The 19,278-nt window shown below is 39.7% G+C and overlaps 1 protein-coding gene across 1 annotated transcript; it reads right to left on the bottom strand.

The window, feature by feature from the left end:
- Positions 1–314: 314 nt before the first annotated feature.
- ica1 (islet cell autoantigen 1) lies at positions 315–14,266 on the bottom strand. Its single transcript, XM_026185583.2, has 13 exons — positions 14,083–14,266; positions 12,074–12,103; positions 11,782–11,953; positions 9,081–9,153; positions 8,813–8,936; positions 8,011–8,209; positions 7,045–7,170; positions 6,767–6,865; positions 6,572–6,672; positions 5,909–5,955; positions 5,149–5,379; positions 2,666–2,746; positions 315–2,528 (listed from the first exon to the last, which is right to left on the bottom strand). The coding sequence occupies exons 2-13, from the start codon at positions 12,088–12,090 to the stop codon at positions 2,407–2,409; spliced, it is 1,392 nt and encodes a 463-aa protein (XP_026041368.2). The 5' UTR covers positions 12,091–12,103; positions 14,083–14,266; the 3' UTR covers positions 315–2,406.
- Between the last annotated feature and the right edge of the window lie 5,012 nt (positions 14,267–19,278).

Raw genomic sequence — 19,278 nt, 5'->3', positions numbered from 1 at the left:
GGTAAGGCAATTGCTGTATTTGGTTATGAGTGAATAATAAATATGGCATGAATATGAAACAAAGCAACAAAAAAATGTCACTGGGTTATAACTCTGTGTTAACGTGTGATTTGATTAAGGCATTTACTCAGATATGTAGTCAGTTTATGCAGCATTGTCACTAAAGTCAGAATAAGACTGTATTTACACGATTCTTAAAGTTTCCTCTTTTTTGGCTCTAGAATAATGCACTCACGCAGCGTATAATGCCCGTAAAAACCAGTAACCACTAAGTAAATACAGGAACGTGGAAAAATGTCACATCACTATAAACATGTAGTTCACTGAATCACGTTTACTGCTTAACATAAAAGAAGGCATGCAACATGCAGTAATAAATGACTGATGTGTTTTAAATCAACACACTTCTGGATTATACTTAAAAGGAGATCACATATACTGTATTTTGCAAACACATCATCAGTCCTTACAAAAAAAGTCAAGCTTGTGTCTGATCAAAGAAACGACTTGGATTACATGGATGAAATTCCACCTTCAGATGTGGTGAGAAAGGAGTTTAGTTTAAATTCTTGCACTGCTGAATAGATCAATGCCAGGCAATTATGCTTCAGTTTGTTTAAATAATTCTGTTTAACTGCATTAAAATTCCTCCAGTCAACATGTTCCACTGCTCTGTAAACAAACTGTTATCTTTGTCATATTTGCCTTCTTTCATATTGTGCATCTCACGCAGTAGTTTGACATCTTCAGTAATGAGAACTGGAAATGAAGCATGAATGCTATGAGAGAGATTTCCAAGGCAGCTACTGTCAAAGGCGTTTTGTTCCAAACTCGTACTGAGGTATCCCTGCTAAAATAATTTAATGTTTACATTTTTCTTTCATGACAAAGCTGGTAATAGTTCATGGGGCTCTGACAGAAGCATAATACTGCCACCATGAAATAAATCTGCTCATTTCTGGTTACAGCCTGATTTAAAGGGACTTGTGCTCATCGCCACTTCCATATTTTTAACTTTGGACTAGCTTAGCACTCAGAGTATTACTTATGTATAATGGTCCTTGGTGCAGTCCTTCAGGTCAGCTACTGTCTGGACACAAGCCATTCAACTCTAGCTTTAAGCCAGATTTTTCCTGATTGGTGGCCATTTGCAAAGAGAAGGGTTTAACAGTTGGTGATTCAGCGCTCACAGCCAGTGCTGTGTGCCTGAGAGCCATATTAGGGATATCTCAACCTTTCTATACACTTATGTAGGCTTTTTGCAGGGATAACATAGATCTACACACATTCTGAGCTCATTATTTTAACTGGCAATTATTTAACAAAATAAAACCACAATATTGTTGTAGTTATTAAAAACATTTTTATGTTATGGCCTTGTAGTTTGGCCTCGTATCAACTTTTTCTCTAAAAATATTTTAGATTTTCAATTTTAAAAGAAACCTCATCTTCCTGAAGTTATAATCATACATATTCTATTTTTCAGTTATGACACTGGGCATTATGCAAGAACATTTGTGGTGTTCTTCTAAATCAGTCTCTAGTCATATTTCCTTCTAAGATTAAGTTGAAAACACCTCTTGCGTGGCTCCAAAATGGGCTGTCTGTCATGCTCATTGTGCGGATGCCTTTTATTTTCCATGGAAAAACCCCAAAAGGTTGTTAGGCAAAATATTACTACTATATTTGTCAGCGGCCTGTCATCACAGGCTATTCAACAGTAAGTGACCGTGGACTCCTTGAGTCGGCTTTTGGAGTGAGCTTTCTCAGTAAACTGAATTTAAGAACTACGTAGTCATAATATGCCGATACATGCAACCAGGAAACATGGTAAATTTGCAAGTGATGCCACAGTGAATTAGTGAAGTTAATTTTTGTTAAATATTTTTTTTAAATGGTTACTAATTCATATTAACCTCCTAAGACCCGAGCTCTTCCACGACATGCATTTTTAATTTTTCTTTGATATTTGGGCGTATTGGGGCCCAATGAATGTAAAAACAAAGAATTACCAGATTATTTTTGTTTTTAAGAAAAAATAAGAGCCGCATATGAGGATATTTGTTTAAAACTTTGATAAAACAGTAGCAGTATAATGTCCTCATAAGTGGGTATCAGGCGCTTGTAGAGCAAAATTGAGTATTTAGGTCTAAATAACCCAAAATGTGATGTCCACATATGTGGACGCCAGGTCCTAGGAGGTTAAGGAAACTAGACAATCTGCCTGTCTACCTGAGACACCCTGTCATGTTCCACTTTAGAAAGAAAATATGAATTATTCTTGCATGAGGCCTCTGCAAGTCAGATCAGGCTGCTTTTTTTTTTTTTTTTTTTTTTTGTGTTTTCTGCTTTTAAACTTATTTTATTGTACCCCTTACAAGGGTAAAATGTGATGCAGAAGAACAACTATGCATTGTGAAGTTCGTGCTCTGTGTTGGTTTTGCCGATCGCGTCGGGATTGGAGAGGGGGTCCAAGTCGGCAAACAGGTTGAACCACGCTGAGAGATCTTTGGATGTCCCTTCTGCCTCTGTAAAAAGATTTGACGAGGTAAATATCACTAAGAAAAGTCAGCGTGACGGTTTGGCGTTGGCTTTCTAGTTTATCCATTTCATTCTTATTTTCTAATGTCTTTCTAATGTCTTGACTTATATCGCCCAGGCCTACCTCTCTCTGCTGGCTTTGGAGTGCTCTGATTGACTTCAGATGAGTGCTCAGTTGCTTGAGTGGCAGAATGTGGGGCCCAATCTGAAGAGGAAGCATAGATTCGGGTTACTCACTAGGAAACTGTTACTGTGCAAAAGCACGATCCAACACGAGTCATTACACTCCATCGCACACAGCTGATGACTCGTCCCACAGAAAATCAAAACATTTACTGCATTGCAAACATTTTGTGAATACAAAACAGAAATTGTCTTGTTTCAGACATATTTATTTGGTTTCCATTCTTTTCCGTGTCTTGAAAATGCAACATGTAGCAGCACTTCATGGCTCTGGAGAGAACAGTGAAGTGTGCTGTACATTTCTTACTTAACCAAATGGAGAATTTGTTTTTAATTGTGTATTGTTGTTTCACCTTCAGCAGAACTTTTGAATAAGCTGAAGTACTTCGTAGATTTTACAGTTGCACCCTGACCTTGCCTTTTAAGTCCTACTGCCTGGATCTGAAATTGCTTGGCTCTTGGGAATATGTGGATTTTTTTCCTCCTTCCTTTGAAGATGAGCCGTTTTAGTTTTGATTTGCCAGTTTGGACTCCATCCGGAGTTCTGTGACTTCTTTTGGATCAGTCTGCTCTGCTTTCTGTTGGCTTGTCTGCCTCTTGAAGGGCTGACCTCTTTCACCACTATTGCTTCAATCCAACATGCTCTAGAATATAATAGCCCTTTACTGTCATTGTGTACAATGACAATAAAGGGCTATTCTATTCTAGAAGACGAGAGACGTACTGAATATTATCCTATGGCAGAGTCCAGCAATAACAAGGATGTTGGTAAAAGTACAACTTAAAACCTTTATTATAGGCAAAATTCATCAAACTTTGTGTTTTCTTTAAATACAGTTTGGCTGCTGATCCTGTGCAATTTTTAATTTAAACAGTGACCTTTAACCAAAATCCCCTCAAAATGCTTTCTGTTTAGTACAAGGTTGTCAAGGTCATGCCATAATCTTTACTGCACAGCAGTTGCATCTTTACAGCAACTTGTTTTACAAGCCTGAGAATGAGTGCTAGTTACAGCATGCAGTATTTAATAATAAGAACAAGTAACCATGTTTAGAAGCAAAATAAAGGATTTTTTTCCACATTTCTACCAGTTTCACAGCCTGATCATGCACTCTGAATATGACTGCAAAAGAGCTCTGATGTAAATTTAGTTTTGCAGTGGAGACAGACAGCTTTCAATGGGCTTGTGCTTTGGAAGTCACTCTGCAGATGCACAAAATTTACTGAAGGTCTAATTTGATATGTATGCCATATTAAGTGTGTGTGTGATAAGCCTCATGCCAACATTTGAGAGGAGAAAAAGAGAAGAGGCACGCTCTGTTTCCCTGTAAACTGTAAGAAGCAGTTTTGCATTTCAAGTCAGCCCCTGCAGCACTTCTGTTTGCACAGATTGACTACCGCTCATTTGCTTTATAACGATTTTATATTTCTACCAACGCTGGGTCTAATTATTGTTGGTGTTTACAGTTTCGTGTTCCCTTAATTTGGGGTTCAATCTGTCGTACCAGTTAAAAGTAGAAAATGCATGTTTAACGGCTTTTCATAGGAAGAGACTGAGGCCTCAGTATATTTCCAAAAGTCACTCACAAGTTAGTCTCTCCTGATATCATTTGTTTCTCCTTGACCTCGCCCATCTTGCATATATTTACAGGACTTTTCTTTCTCAATGATTGTTTTGGGATTGTGGGAATATTCCCACAGTAATGTGCTGTGACTCATGAGTTAAATCTCAGTCATGCTACAGTAAATCACTCACTCATTTTGTCTGACCTATTGCACTTTAATGATTAACACTGAATTGCCGGATTCTTATATGTGCCTCGGAAATGCAGTCAAACTATAAGCAGTTTTATAGAAGTGTGCAGCTTGCAACCTTTAAAGCTGGAAATTCACAAAACCAAGTTAACAATACCAGATGAGAATCCAAGCCAAGAGGAGATGGAAAGTAGTTGGCAATTACCTACGGGTAAGGAAATCTAATTGCTGTATTTTAACAGCCTCCTGCTATTACTTTGACAGATGTGGATTTGATAAATCCTTTTAAAGCCACTCTTTTGCCTGTGTGGAAACCATTGGGGAGGAAAAAGCAGCTCATTTTAACTCTGCCTTTTGGTGATTTTGCTAATCCACTGATTCAAAGAAAAACTGTGTTTATTAGTTTTTAGGAATATGTATCTCTCCTTAATGTGTAATTAAAATAAATTATGGCTAATTGGTGGTTAATGGTGGCTAATTTTTCCAGGTTCTGCATGGTGGTCATGGTGAGAGAATCGGTCTAATGGAGCAAAATCCAAATGGTCTATTCTTTTGATTACTAAAGAGCTTCCTTGGACCAACTTGCCAATTTTCTGGTTCACTCTTGTATAGTAGCACAGTTGCAACACACACACACACACACACACACACACACACACACAGGCTGACCTGAGATGGAAGACTGCATATTATTCAAACTCTGGTCCAAAAGCTGTGATGGTAGAAAGAAGTTTTCCTTGTCCTGGGCCTCTGTTGGTCTGGTGGATGCAGCACTTGTTCCTTCCTCAGTCTCTCCAAACACTTCTGTCCACTCCTGAGAAAAATCCCCCTCATCCACAGACAAACCTCCCAGGATCTCATTCAGTAAGGCCATGCTGTCTGTCTCCTCTCCCTCCGACTCTGGGAAGCAACAAAAAGTGTTAATTTAAAAATGTTTGGATGATTTTATCTTTTTTTTTTTTTTTTTTTTTTTTTTTCCCCCCACACAGTGTTTAAATTTTCACATTAATTTTAATTATAATTATCTAGATTCAAGACAGCTTTCCTTTCCTTAGTTTGCTTTGCCATTCACTATGGACTCAAATCACTGAGGGGACCATTTACACTTATTTCCACCTCCACATTTGAATTCACTGACTCTACTGATGTGGCTTTGCATGATTCACAGTTCAAAATAATCCTTGCTCATCTTGCACTACATCTTTATGCTGGGCCTTCAGGTCACCCTCTGCTTCTAACAAGTGCTCCATCCTTGCTGTAACCCTGAACTGTAGAAAAATTGGTGCCAGGATTGATAATGGGTCCCATTTGTTCTTAGTTTTGTTATTTTCCATATAATCAGATTATTTAACAATGAAGTCAGTTATTATTTTCAACCTAAAATGCAATTTAAAAACACAATTAAATCTTCAAGTTTTACATCTTTTACCTTCTCTCGCCTTGTCACTGGTGTTTTCATTTACAAGAGAGATGAGTCTGTAAAGAAACAGAAATTAAGCTTATAGCATTTTGTTCATAGGTGACATACACAGTGTGTCCTCATCCCAGTGGGCCTTCAATAGATCAGTTTTTCTCAGGTGCTACCTGTCCTTTTGTCATTGGCACCAATCAGGAGACATTGACTCTGTTTTTAGAGACCTAAAAGTATGTGTTAGGATGTTGAATCCATGGCGCTGTCAGCTAGGAAGTCATGGTGTGGTAGTTTGTTTTGTTTTTTGCTGGTTGGGTGTAGGACCTAAAAACTGCTTGGTTAGGTTAGGGAATAATTGTGGTTTAGGTTAAAGTACACCCATTCACAACCATAATCCTGATGGGCTTGGAGTTACACCCATTTCACACTAATGCCATAACCTGTTGCATCACACACCGCCGCCTAAGGAAACAGTCTGCGTAAACGAGACATACCAGTGGCTTTAAGAAAACAGCCTTAGTTGATGCCTCGGGGATGAGTCAGGCTGACCTACAGCTGGCTTGCAGAAATTCTTTGTCTCTGTTCAGACTGAACATTGCCCATACATGTACTCGACATTTTCACCGTTTTTCGTACGCGTTTGGTTTTCTTGCATAACAATAGATATTTCTTGAAGCTCACTGGTCGTCTGTGGTTTCTTCTTTCTTTGCTTCTTCTGTTTCTGCCTTGACTTTATTTTTCCCCTTCTTTTTAGCCAGTTTGTCCACAGGGTCTTGTAAAGTCTGGAACAATAATTGGAACAAAATCATCGCTTATTGTCATTACATGTCTCCAGTGTCAGCATTTAGTACTGTTATTACTGAGACTCTCTCAGACCTTAATTGTAGAGAACTCATAATGCTGACAGCCCTTGAAGCTCTCATGGATGGCTGCCATGGTGTGGGATGTTTTCTCCCAGAAGTGCAAAAGTGTTGTCTAAGACACGCACACAAGAAACAAGTTACACGCTCAGCTGCTCAAGGTAAAAGTAGTAATTCACCCCAGCGGGTGATAGTTTAGACCTGCTGACTAAGCCACATGTGGCAGAGCCATTGAAAACACCATATTTAAGCTCGGTGGAGTGTACGCAGACAGCTGGGACTTGTGAGGCGAACCTGATATGTGGTTAAGACGTGAGAGAGGAGGTTGCAGCGGCTCGCTCCCAGCAGGTCCACTTTCTGGCAGACGTCATTCTTCAGTTTGTCAAAGCTCGTTTTGGTTGTGCGCACCTGAGCCTGAACCTGAGAGAGAATATATGTGAAATGCTCCCCACCTAGTATTATATGACACACAAGGAAAATGCAAACAGTCGAGTTCTTGTTCACATAACTGTAAAAAGTGCTGGGTTCTTGCAGGCGGACCACCATCTATGGGTATGTTCTGCCCTCTGGTGTCAGGTTTTATAACATGTTTTCTTGCTTTTTGGTCTGTTGTGTTGTTAATGCTGAATTGATTAGTAAAATGGCATTTGTAGTTATTTCAACATGGTCTACATGTTTTAGGGTTTTAAACTGTTGTCCCACTAAAACAGAATATAAATATGAACCAGACGAAGCACTGTAAGCTGATGATGGACATTTTCCAGTGTTTCTGACATTTATTTTTAAGACTAAACATTTAATCAAAAAAAATTGACAGATTAATTACTGATTGCTGCAGGCCCTGCGGCGAAGGAAGAAATTGAATTTGTGGAAGTCATAATATTTTTGCCAATTTCCCACAGACTGCGTTGGCAGGGCTCTGATATTACTGTTTTTATGTTGCTCTAGGCGGGAGCAGCACTTCATCATATCAACAGTGGGGTTGCAGTCTGAGAAGTACCCATTAAATTAACAAAAGAACAATTAATTGGATTATATGCAGTTGTGACTTACTGGTATATAGACATTATGAATTGTCACAGGAGGTGCAGCTTAAACCCTGAAGTGTCACTTTGAACTATCACGTATGCCTGAGCCCTGAGATGGGCAAAACTAAAGAGAATGCAGGCATTATTTGTGCTAGTATGTAAGCTTTTCTTTCTGCTATGAAAATGATTGTTAATCTCTTCATTGCTGTGCTCTGAAAAGAACAAAACAAACCTTTCTGAATTTCTCCATCTGTTTATGTGTATCTGGGTCGAGCTCCTGAGATACGTCCTTCATCCAAAGCAGCGCTCCACGGTACTCAGTCCTTGACTGCTCCATTCGATTCACTGTCAGCCACGTGTCTGAGATGGCACGATAACGGAACGTTTCCACCTCCTGGTACAAACGGCACAGCGGGTTCCTCAGAGCCAATCTGCAGGGTGTCGTATTAAACTCCGTATTAAGGTGCTGCATGTGGCTTGGATCATCATGTGGAAAATTTGTCATGTCTTGTCTACGCTGCAGATTAGTCTGCTGATTTATTCAGCTGCACTGAAAAGTATCTCAGCTCCAGGACGAAAAGCTTTAAATGATCTTGGAAATGCAAATGGTGAACTCAAGAATCAAAAGATGAGCAATGGGAAAAAAAAAAATAGAAATACTGGCAAAACCAAAATCGTCAACATGACTTTCACGCTGCCGCTTATCTTAAAAAATCTAAACAATATAATTTACTAAGTTATATTAATAATAATTATCACCACTACTGTCAGACTGACACACAGATTCGGACACGTAAATGAAATCCCTGTTTTCAGTAGAGTGAGAGTACCTATGCTGTGTAGTAACCCTGTTATCTGCTCTGTTAGGGCAGCTATTTTATTGCTCCTGATGAACATTCCTGATATGACTCTCCATCCTTTTTGTGGATTTGGGGTGATACAGTTGGCTGACCTTTACTTGAAGCTATTTTCTAGTCCAGCATGTGATTTATTTTAAGGATGTGGCAGATTGTACATTGATCCGTGTCCCCTACCTCTGCTGTGATGAGAAGCAGAGAGCTTTTCCTGTGGCTTGCATGATCTTTCCAGCTCTGGTTTTATCCTGAGAGCCCTGGGAGCGCAGGAAACGACCCAGCTCATTCTCTTCTTGGGAAAGGACTGAACAGTAAGAGAGAGAAATCACTCTGGATGGATATTAATATCTTAAGAATGTGTTTGTTTTGGTTGACATTCTAGAAGTCTTAAACTCAATCAGTAGATTCGTTGTACTCAAAATGATTTAACAATTATATTTGAACTTACGGCAGATCCTCCTCTGATACTGCTCAATGACCTTCAAAAGCTCCATGCATGTTCTCTGAATCGAGTGGAAGACCTGCATAACAAAACAATATCAGCATAAACACCTAGTCAAATGAAACGTTGTAATTGATGATTAATGATTAATGGAATTGCCGATGATAAATCCCTAATGATTTTAAATGAACCATCTACACAGGCCGAAGTCTGTTTTCAGCAGACAACACTTCTGTTTCATTGTGTTACCTAATGCAAGTTTATCATGTTAAAAGGCTAATTGATCATTTAAAAATCTCTTTTCCAATTATGTTAGCACAGCTGAAAGCTGTTCCGATGATTAAAGATGCAATTAATTTAGCTAGTTGAGTTTCCAAAGCGTCAGCTTTTCTGAGTTCATTTATTGTGTCAAAACAAGGAAAATAATAATAGAAAAGGGAAAAGTGTCTTTTCAAACTCTTTATTCTTCTCAGAAATTAATATTATTCTATTAATGAAATTGCCAAATAACTTTTTCTCTTACAACAGTACATACTTTTCCCTTCATAGAACAGCACAAAATTACTCCAACAACAATAGAAAGAAAAGGTGGACGCGCCAATGCACAACTGACAAGTCCATCAGAGTCTCTTGTCTGAGAAACGGATGCTTCTCGGGATCTTAACCGGCAGCTTCACTAAATACCTGCGAAACTCAGTTTCTTCCAACAGTGAAAGGTTTACTTCTGTATTTGTTGGCATAGTTGCATAGGAGAAAGTCATATCCAAGTCTGGCTGAGAAAAGGAAAACCCTGAGATGAAACATACATGGACAACATAGATCGTGGATGGAAGAAGATTGGAAGTATTTGGGCCACAAAGAGTATTTGTGAGGTGTGGGACAAATGGAAAGATACTGGAGCTTTATGACACCTTCTGGTGGTGGTAATCTTGGAGGTCTGGGTAAAAGGACCCTGGAATAAGAAAAGTCAGTGCTGTGGCCTGTGGATATTGTTCAATTGGAGCCAATTTCTTTTTACATCAGGAGACCTAAACCACAAATTCAAACTGTGCAAGAACTATTTAGAGAGAGCACTCAGACAGCTACGTTCTGACTATAATGGAGTGGCCAGCACTCCCCAGTCTCAATACTAGACTCATTGGTGTTACAGCTTGACTGTATTGTGTGCAAATGCCCATCAAATCAAAATCTCTGGTACTCTTTACTTTTTTCACAAAAAATCCTGCAGAAATTAGAAGCAGTTTTTGTTTTTTTTGTATTTTAAGTCTTTACTGTGGAACTGGATTGTGATCCCGTTTGCTTTCATGATATTTGAGATGTTTAGATCTTTATTTGGCGTTGAACTGTAGCAAGTTGAAAGGAGCAGACAGATTAAAAAGACAAAAACATCTTTGAGATGTGGAGAAAATGAGCTGGCGGAGTGCTTGATGCCAAGCATGGTGGAAAACTCTTATGGAGACACTTTGTGGTGGGAAACTCTGAGAGTTCTACAAAATAAAAAGAACCTTGAACAAAAAAGACTACTTAATTTTGCAGCACCATTTTCCCCAGTTTCTTCCAACAGGCCAATAATCGTGACTCCATACCAAGCAAAACTGGAGAAGAAGCAGTCGGCTAGTAACCTGTCAATAATCAAGTGGCCAAGCATTGATGGCCATTGTACCATCAAACCAAACTAGTTGGAGGAAGCATAGAGTGAAATTTCTTAAAATTACCTGAAAACAGAATTTAAAATACAAAATTGTTTTTTCAGATTAGAAATCTTATTTCAAACCCTTACTGCCCTAAATATTCATTTTTTCCAATTCATGTGTTTGATAGGTTTGCATTTAAAACAAAACAAAACAAAATGAAAAAAAAAAACAAGAAATTCTGACCTCAAGCCTTTCAGCAGTGGTGTAAATAAACTATTCAAAAACTGAAACTAGAATTTGTTATGGACATTCTGCACCTCACAACCCGGCACATTATTTCTTACATATTTGTAATAAAAATAATTCAAAAGACAAAAAAAGAGGTTCAGTGAGTTGCATTAGTGGAGGTGTAGCAGACAGCTGTTGGCTACAGCTGCCTGTGTCCGTACATCTGTCAGTCCTCCTAACTTTAACTGTTACTGGTATCCAAATGAATAGGTTATAAAAATAAATTTACCCAAAGAACAGCTGATGTTTAGTTAGGCATGGTAATATAAAATCGGAACATAAACTAATCTAACTAAATGATTAAATACGTGGTTTTTTTTAGGGTCATTAGTCTGTTTGCACCCACAGGAGTCACCTGACCATTAGAAAAAAAAATCTGCAAGTTTAATGCGCTTCTCCACTGACTTCACTTTATAGACCTGGAAGCTCCGCCCATCTTTTATATACAGTCTAAAATTGAGATGTTTATCAGGGGCATGGCCTAGATTAATGCTGGATGTTTATCAAGTATTGATTTCATGAATTAAGTTCTCCTCGCTCCAGTAATGGATGCCAGACGAGGGGGAGGGGGGTCGAGCAACCTAATAAAACTTTTAAGCCTCGAGCAATTTCTGGCATAGTGTAAATCAAAAAGCCATTTTAGTCTGTGCAGCCTGCCTGAGGGAGGGTACCTTCAGCTTTCTTGATGTTTCTGTGGTGTGACAGAGGAGTACAGGAGCCAAACATGGCTGTCACTGAGCATGCTCTTAAACTATAAGGCCAAACCGTTTAATACTCCTGCTCACCTCCAGCTTGGCATCCAGATCTGCGTCTGAGGCGACCACATGCTCGTCCTCCTTCTTCCCGGTGACCTTGATGAGAGTCTGCTTGGTTTTCCAGTATTTCTGCTGGAACTTGTTTACCACAGATGAGTCTTGGCTTTGGATGAAGCGATCAAGATAGTCTCGGGAGTAACCACTGCAATGACACAAAGAATGGCGCAGTGCTGTGACTGCTCCCTCTCTTGGAAAGAACTTTATAAAATCTTTGGAGAACTTATTGATTTATGTGAAATTATGTCCACAAAGATATACTTACAAGTTTCCTCCCTCCATTTTCTTAGATTACCTGAGGGGTAAATAAAGTACTTGAATCAGTATTGATGTGGCCGTTGGTTCGAACTTTTTTTTTTTTTTTTTTTTTTTACCATTGACTCCATATAATGCCTTAGTCACCTTATATTCTGTCTTATATGATAACACCTTGTATTTCTAATGCATTAGAGAATACATCTGCGCTTAACAAAATCAGCATTTTCTTCACAGCTTTGATGATAAAGCCAAACTTTTACATGTCTGCAATGATAGTATAAGGTAAGGGTGTTGCCTTATACCAGTATTGACAATAACTAATATTTTGAAAGATATATATATAAATACAGTTTGATTAAAAAATAAAATCATATTCGAAATAATGCATTGGTGTTAGAGTGAGGAATAGACTTTCTCCATCGCCTTTCAATCCTATTCTGAGTGAGTGTAATAAAAAGTTGATGGTTAATATGAGTGATAACACTATTTTTTTTTCATTTGTTACCATGATGACTGTGGAGTGAAAATGTTATTTTGTCCTAGGAAGGTTGTTAAATGTTATTGTTGGGCACTTTTTTTAGGAGGACCTGACATTTACAAAAATGTACCAAACTATTATGAGAAAGTGACCGTGGATCAGCGTAGAGCCAGTGAGGTGGGCAATAAAAGAAAATACAGTGGAATTCTGAATTTATAATTTATTCACTTATTATTTATTTATTCATAATTGCATTATCCATCTCAAACAACTTAGCAGAAGGGAATTTAGTAGCTCATATGTCCTCTTTATTCTTTTTATTCTTTAACGTTTGTTGTACAAGAATGCAAAGTGACAATAAAAATCTATCATTGAAAGACAACCAACCAAACAACATGCCAGTTCTGTGCTGACATTTATTTCACCGAAATTTAACTTGGCTATTTTTTTTTAAATAGTGTGAGAGAACCTCTGAATTTGTACAAAATGACAGCCAAAAAAGAAAACCCTCCAAAAACTACCTCTTTTCACCTTAAAGCATAATCTTTAACTTTTACATGCAGTAAGTTCTTTTTCACTTTTATACAGTGTTTCAAAAATTAATTAATTTAGCTCATATTCAGCTATTAAGGTTTTACCTCTGATAATTTCCCCAGTCCTAACTCTTATTTTCAGCTTCTTTGGAAAATGACTGCAGGTCGTTGACTACTTAATAAACAATATTTATCATAGACCTGTGCTCTGTTCAGAGTGCACACCACATTTACACTTTACATCTGCTGTGAAAGGCTCCAACCAGCAACCCTACACCCTAACTTGGGGGAAAAAAGGGGGGATAGATGAAGTTGTTATACTGAAGTTATTTATTTTGAAATTAACCGACGTTGTACAAATGACATATGAAAGATACAATTATAAACTGCATTTCTCTGAAGCTTCAGTAAAAGTTGACGGAATCATAACAAATGGATTCAGACCCTGGACCCTGGAGAGACTCGACCTTGTTGGTGGATCATCATGACTTCTATGCTGGATAATAAGACGTGCCCGAGGACTTGGCTTATTTATATTTCTACCAGCTTTGTTTAATCATCGCCGGGAGTGGGATTTAGGTATCTGTGCCCGTTCTAAACATGGCAGAGGAGCACCACCTGTTTCCAGTGAGCGCCTCGCCTGCTGTGCATCATCACCGTGAAGAAATTAATAAATAATCACCATATCCTGCAAAGAGCGCGCGCGCGTCACGACTCGTTTAAAACAAACGGATGATACGTTGCTGTCGTTTGCCTTCCCCGGTAGTAACGGTGTTTATAGAAAGACCCTGCAAATAATCTATACCTCTAAACAGGTAAACGTATGCTCATTTACGTCCTGATGTAAACTGAGCGGTTTATTCAGCAAATCCGCACTGGCAGAAAGAAAGCGCACTGTGCGGAAACCCAGCAGCTCCCCCCCTGCCTTATCCTTTAAATATAACCGATACATATCACAATAAAACCGAGAGCATAGCAACATGAAACAGTTTGTTCCACACATACCTTTCCGCGTCGGTGACATGTAGAAGAGCCGCTTTATTTCCTCCCCATCGCCACACACACAGCAGCTCTGCCTGGCTGACAGGCCCTGATGTACTGTATACAGCTACTGTATGTACACACAGCTGCTTCTTCGCCACAGCTCATTGTCCGCGTGCACGAAACACCGCTGACGTCATCCAGACTTCGCCCCCTCCTCCTCCTCCTCCCCTCTCCCGCGCTGCATTCAGCCACTGCCCCACGTTAGTGTGCAAAGTGGGCAGATGTCTGTTGACTAGAAAATAATGACGGAGAGCAGCTAACGGAGGACACACACACACACACAGTGGACGTTTCATATTACCCCCTCTAATGTGTTCTACATTTAGAGCAGTGGACAAAATGGCAAATTTTTGCAGGCTTAGTAATTATTAGCACAAAGGAATAACTCTATTCTTAGAAAAATTAAAGTAGAAAATTACTTAAATGTTGCAAAAATAAGGGCAAATAACAATCTGGACACAGGAAGACTGGAAACACTGTATTTGAACATATGGGAACACACTGTTGCACATTTTATTGTGTAGTCAGGTTGTACTACACAATATGGGGCGACTGTGGATCAGGGGGTTGGGAAGTGCATCTGTAACCGGAAGGTCGCCGGTTTGATCCCTAGGCTCTCTGTCCTGGTCGTTGTGTCCTTGGGCAAGACACTTTACCCTACCGCCTACTGGTGTTGGCCAGAGGGGCCGATGGTCTGTTTGACCTGCTCCCCTCAGGCAGGAGGCTCCGGTCCATTCGCACCAGAACCTCTCGCCATAAGAACAGTTTCTTCCCCTCTGCTGTTGGACACATGAACAATAACCATATGACTGTCCCCGCCACTAACACATGACCCTACGCTGTGTTCACTGTATCATTCCATGTTTGGCACTGATCACCACCTGCACTCATGTATATATCTTTCAATGTAGCACTCTTAATTCTTACTCTCATGTATATATCTCATGTATATCTCATGCACATATCTTTCCACGTAGCACTTTTAATTCTTATCCCTACTTTTATTTTTTCCATGTCTATTTAAGTGTTATTTATGACACCATGTTTGCACTGAAGCACCGCAGCAATTTCCTAATGTTGTAAACCTGCTCAACATTTGGCAATAAACCCCATTCTGATTCTGATTCTGATTCTGGTGCGATATGGCAGCCTCGCTTCTGTCAGTCTGCCCCAGGGCAGCTGTGGCTACAACCGTAGTTTGCCTCCACCAGTGTGTGAATGAATAGTGGTATTGTAAAGCGCTTTGGGTGCCTTGAAAAGCGCTGTATAAATCCAGCCCATTATTATTACTTCACATGAATAAAATTCTTCCTAGTTTACAAATCCCACAAATATCTACATAGAAATTGTGGTTAGATCTGCTGCCTCACAGCAGGACAGTTCAAAGGCAGGTGGGGTTTGCATGTTTCTCCATATGCTTGCATAGAGTTCTGGTGGATTCACTTAGTACTCGGACACTTTTGCACTCAAACACCTCACCCCATAACGCAGGACTAAAAAAACCAAACAGATTAAGATGTGCAAATAATGAACAGAGCAAAACTGGAAAATAAACAGAGATATTACAGGAGTGCTCTATGACACCTCTGGTGAGGGTAATGAACAGGGTCAATGGTGGTCACCCACTGTCTTCCTAACAGTGAAGATATTGGCTACCTACACCCAAAGCACCCAGACAGCTATATCAAATCCTGATCTTAGAGCTGTTCAGACATATGGTAGTGATGTATTCTGACTAATTCATGCACACTTTATTGTGTGCATGAATTAAATGGAAAAAGCTAAATCTGACACTCAAACACACAATAACAATGACATCTTCCTACACCAATCAGAACATTTTCTGTGGCTCCAGATTGTGGTCAGGTAAACCATCTTTCTTCATGATTGGTTGCACTTTGATTAGCAGGTGGGTGAAGTCAAAGCCACCATTGCTCTATAGCTCACCAGGATGAGCTGGTATCCCATATCCTGAAAGCTATTGCAGTGCCCTGAGTCTGCCTCAGACCATCTCCTGCATGTCATTTCCTTGCTTCCCTGTCCTCTGCGCTGTACTATCAGTAAGTATTAAACAGAGAGCAAGGTTTTAAAAGGATGTAAACTTATTGCGGCTGAGTTTTTAATTTGTAACTTTTTATTTATTTATTTTGGTGGTTTGAACATCAGAAGGCGAGCACCATCTGGTTCCATAATATTGAAGCAAAGGCAGGCATCTCTGGAGCTGATATCTGTAAAAATGGAGCACCACTTATACCAAAACAATTTAGATGAATAAAAAGCACTAGGGGACAGGGGGGAAATATGTAAATTTGGCAAACTTTGCCTTTAAGTAAAACGCAAACACATCAATACTTCACTTGAAAAGCTTATGCAAGTAAATACTTCTACACAGAGAGCACTTTCAGCACTTTCTTAGCCACATACTAAACAGGCAAATAGAGGTTAGAGGATATTACATTTCAAGTGAAGTCTTATTCATTTGACCTTGCAGTTTTTCCTCATTTGGGCCACGCGGACAGGTGAAAATCATTTAAAACCTGAACAGACATGAACCTAACCTAAAGCCTAAAACCTTATCCCTATAACCTAAACGCTAAACCTTATGACCTGCTGAATGCAAGGAGGATTTAAAAAAGGAACAAATGGGAATCGATCAGCCTTACCTGCATATAAACTAATGTGTTTAATATGCGTTATCTTTATTTGCTTTACATGCACACGTGTCCTCTTTTCTTCTGTCTACAGTCTTGTGCAGACCTCCACCAGTCTGCTCTCAAAATAACTGCTGATGTTTAGTTCTCTGTGTGCCCAAAGGATGGCAGTGCAACACAAAGCAGTGGAGCTGCACCTTTAATAGTCTTCTCTCTCCTGTTTTGGGGCCCCAAGCTTTCATCTGTTGGCTTCAATTTATTTCATCACAGTATACTGCAGCTGATCTAATAGCATGTACGTTTTGTTGTCACCTAAAGGGAATTTCTTGTCATGCTCCAAATTGATGTACCTGTTTGTCGCCTTGGACAGTATTTGTGCTGCACAGTCACAAGCAGTGTGTGAGCAGCATACGGCTCAGTCGATTTCACCGATCAGGCACCGTGAGGTACATTTAAACAGTACGTTATGGATCTATATTTGGAAGGTGTGCTTTATGTACAGCTTAATTTGATTATCACCCAGGGAATATTGAGCCCTTTGATCCTTCGACGCCCCGAGGTCACTTTGTGCACAATGGAGCCTGATTTCATCCTGGATACATCCATGTTGTGTTTGTTGGGCTATTCAGCGCCTTTCGTTAATGTTAGAATACCATCTGATTTTGTAAAGGAATTTCATTACTGTGCCTTGGCATCCTTCCCAAGCCATACCTGAGACATCATCCCAAAGTCTTTTGATATGAGCAGATGGATAGGGGGTCTCTTAAGGGGAGGATGTAATCTCCATAAAGCCCCATGTCCTTCAACCCATCTGATTGTCTTTCTGCGCTCACAATCTTATCTTCAGGTCCAAGATGGTTTTAAAGCAATTTGACTTCACTTAAATAAGACAGGAAAACAATTAAGTGATGCTGTTGGGGGTCTAATTCAATCAGAGGAATTCCTCTCCGATATTGATCAGAGACTATTGATTTTCTCTGACATTTCCTTACTCTTAACTCTGCACTGTGCTTCATTTGAGAGATTTTCCTTTGTATTAACAAGCAGTGTCTTTCATACTCCGCTATCATCAGCTCTGCATCAACTAACGCCAGAATAGCCAACATACTGATCCCCTTATTTTTTTCTGGGACACAGACTAAACCAGACTTGTGACTGGCCTCATTATGAAGGTTTGCCACCCCCTGAGAGTGCCCGACCTGACCCCAAAAATTGCCCAATTGGCTTTTTCCATCTGCGCTTATGTGTGGTGATGGGGAACCATGACATTTACATTTGCACCACTCCAATATGATCCCTTGCTCTGCACGAGTTTTCGACACAGACTATAGCTCAAAACCGGTCACAGGATCAAAAGTGTCTCTTGCCTGAAGGAGCCACTGAGTCGATCCTTTCCATTTCTGCACCAAATGGTGTTTTCTCTCTCCTCCTCTCTCTCTCTCTCTCTCTCTCTTCTTCTATCTCTCTCTCTCTCTCACCAGTAACTTGCTGGAACACATTTAGATCCTGAGTAGAACTCCTCAGTGCCCACTCATCACTCTGCGTGGTGTTTGAAGATTACTACGCTCAGAGACATCCTCACTGGGCATCCAGGCAGCTTAGAGGCCAAAATCCATAATCCCTTACCCTTCATGGGAATTCTCCATGCACTTCAACATGCTGAAATACAGCCCCGCTGCAGCAGCCACTCATGGCCGAGGAACTACTGCAGCCGGAGGCCCAGATAGATGGATGACATGTCTCAATGAATGTGGGAGAAGTGGAGGAAGTTAGATTTAAAAATAAGTTATATACCACAGATAGTTCCTTCTCTGAAACACGCCGAGTAAAGGGATCTTTTTTGCAAGGTGTTTTATTTCCAAGATATGCTTGCACACAACTTAAGTTGGTCCACATGCGCCGCTAACTGTTTTATGCATACCATACCAGCCCAGAAGACATTATTTACTGAAAATATAGGTGCCGTTCTGGGACTCAGCAGTTCCACGGCTTTTCTAGCAGTCGTCTCAATAAAGAATTTCCTCTGAGGCTTTGGTGCCTTATTAAAAAGCGTAAATAAGTGTAGTTCCTTGATTCGGTAATCTGCATGAGCGAGTAATATGTAAAGTTCAGCTGTTGTAGCTGAAGGACCAGTGGGGTTTTCCTCCTCTAGGCTACACTCTAATGCTTTGTTAGTCTGCTGTGCTTAAACCTGTTTATTAGCTTGGGGACTTTGTCTTGCAGCAAACGAGAACAATAAAAGTAATCTCACATTCACATTTGGTATTTTCTCTTTATGAAAGTGTTTCTTTGCTCTGAACCTTTTTCCATTTTCTTTTCTCACCACATAGGTAAAAATATGAGGGAGACAAACAGAGCTGTTCCAGCGTTTTTAAAAAATTTTTATTTAACAAGGCAGGACCAAACCACCAGAAAATTGGTTGAACTCAGTTTAATGAGTTTAATTGCGGACAGAGCTTGTGCTTCCATGAAAATCAATGACCAACATAATGGTGGCTGCGTTGGA

The sequence above is a fragment of the Astatotilapia calliptera genome, chromosome 11, assembly GCF_964374335.1.
Source record: "Astatotilapia calliptera chromosome 11, fAstCal68.1, whole genome shotgun sequence".
Taxonomy (NCBI): domain Eukaryota; kingdom Metazoa; phylum Chordata; class Actinopteri; order Cichliformes; family Cichlidae; genus Astatotilapia; species Astatotilapia calliptera.
The sequence above is the reverse complement of the archived record's forward strand: the minus strand, read 5'-3'. Positions and strand labels throughout refer to the sequence as shown.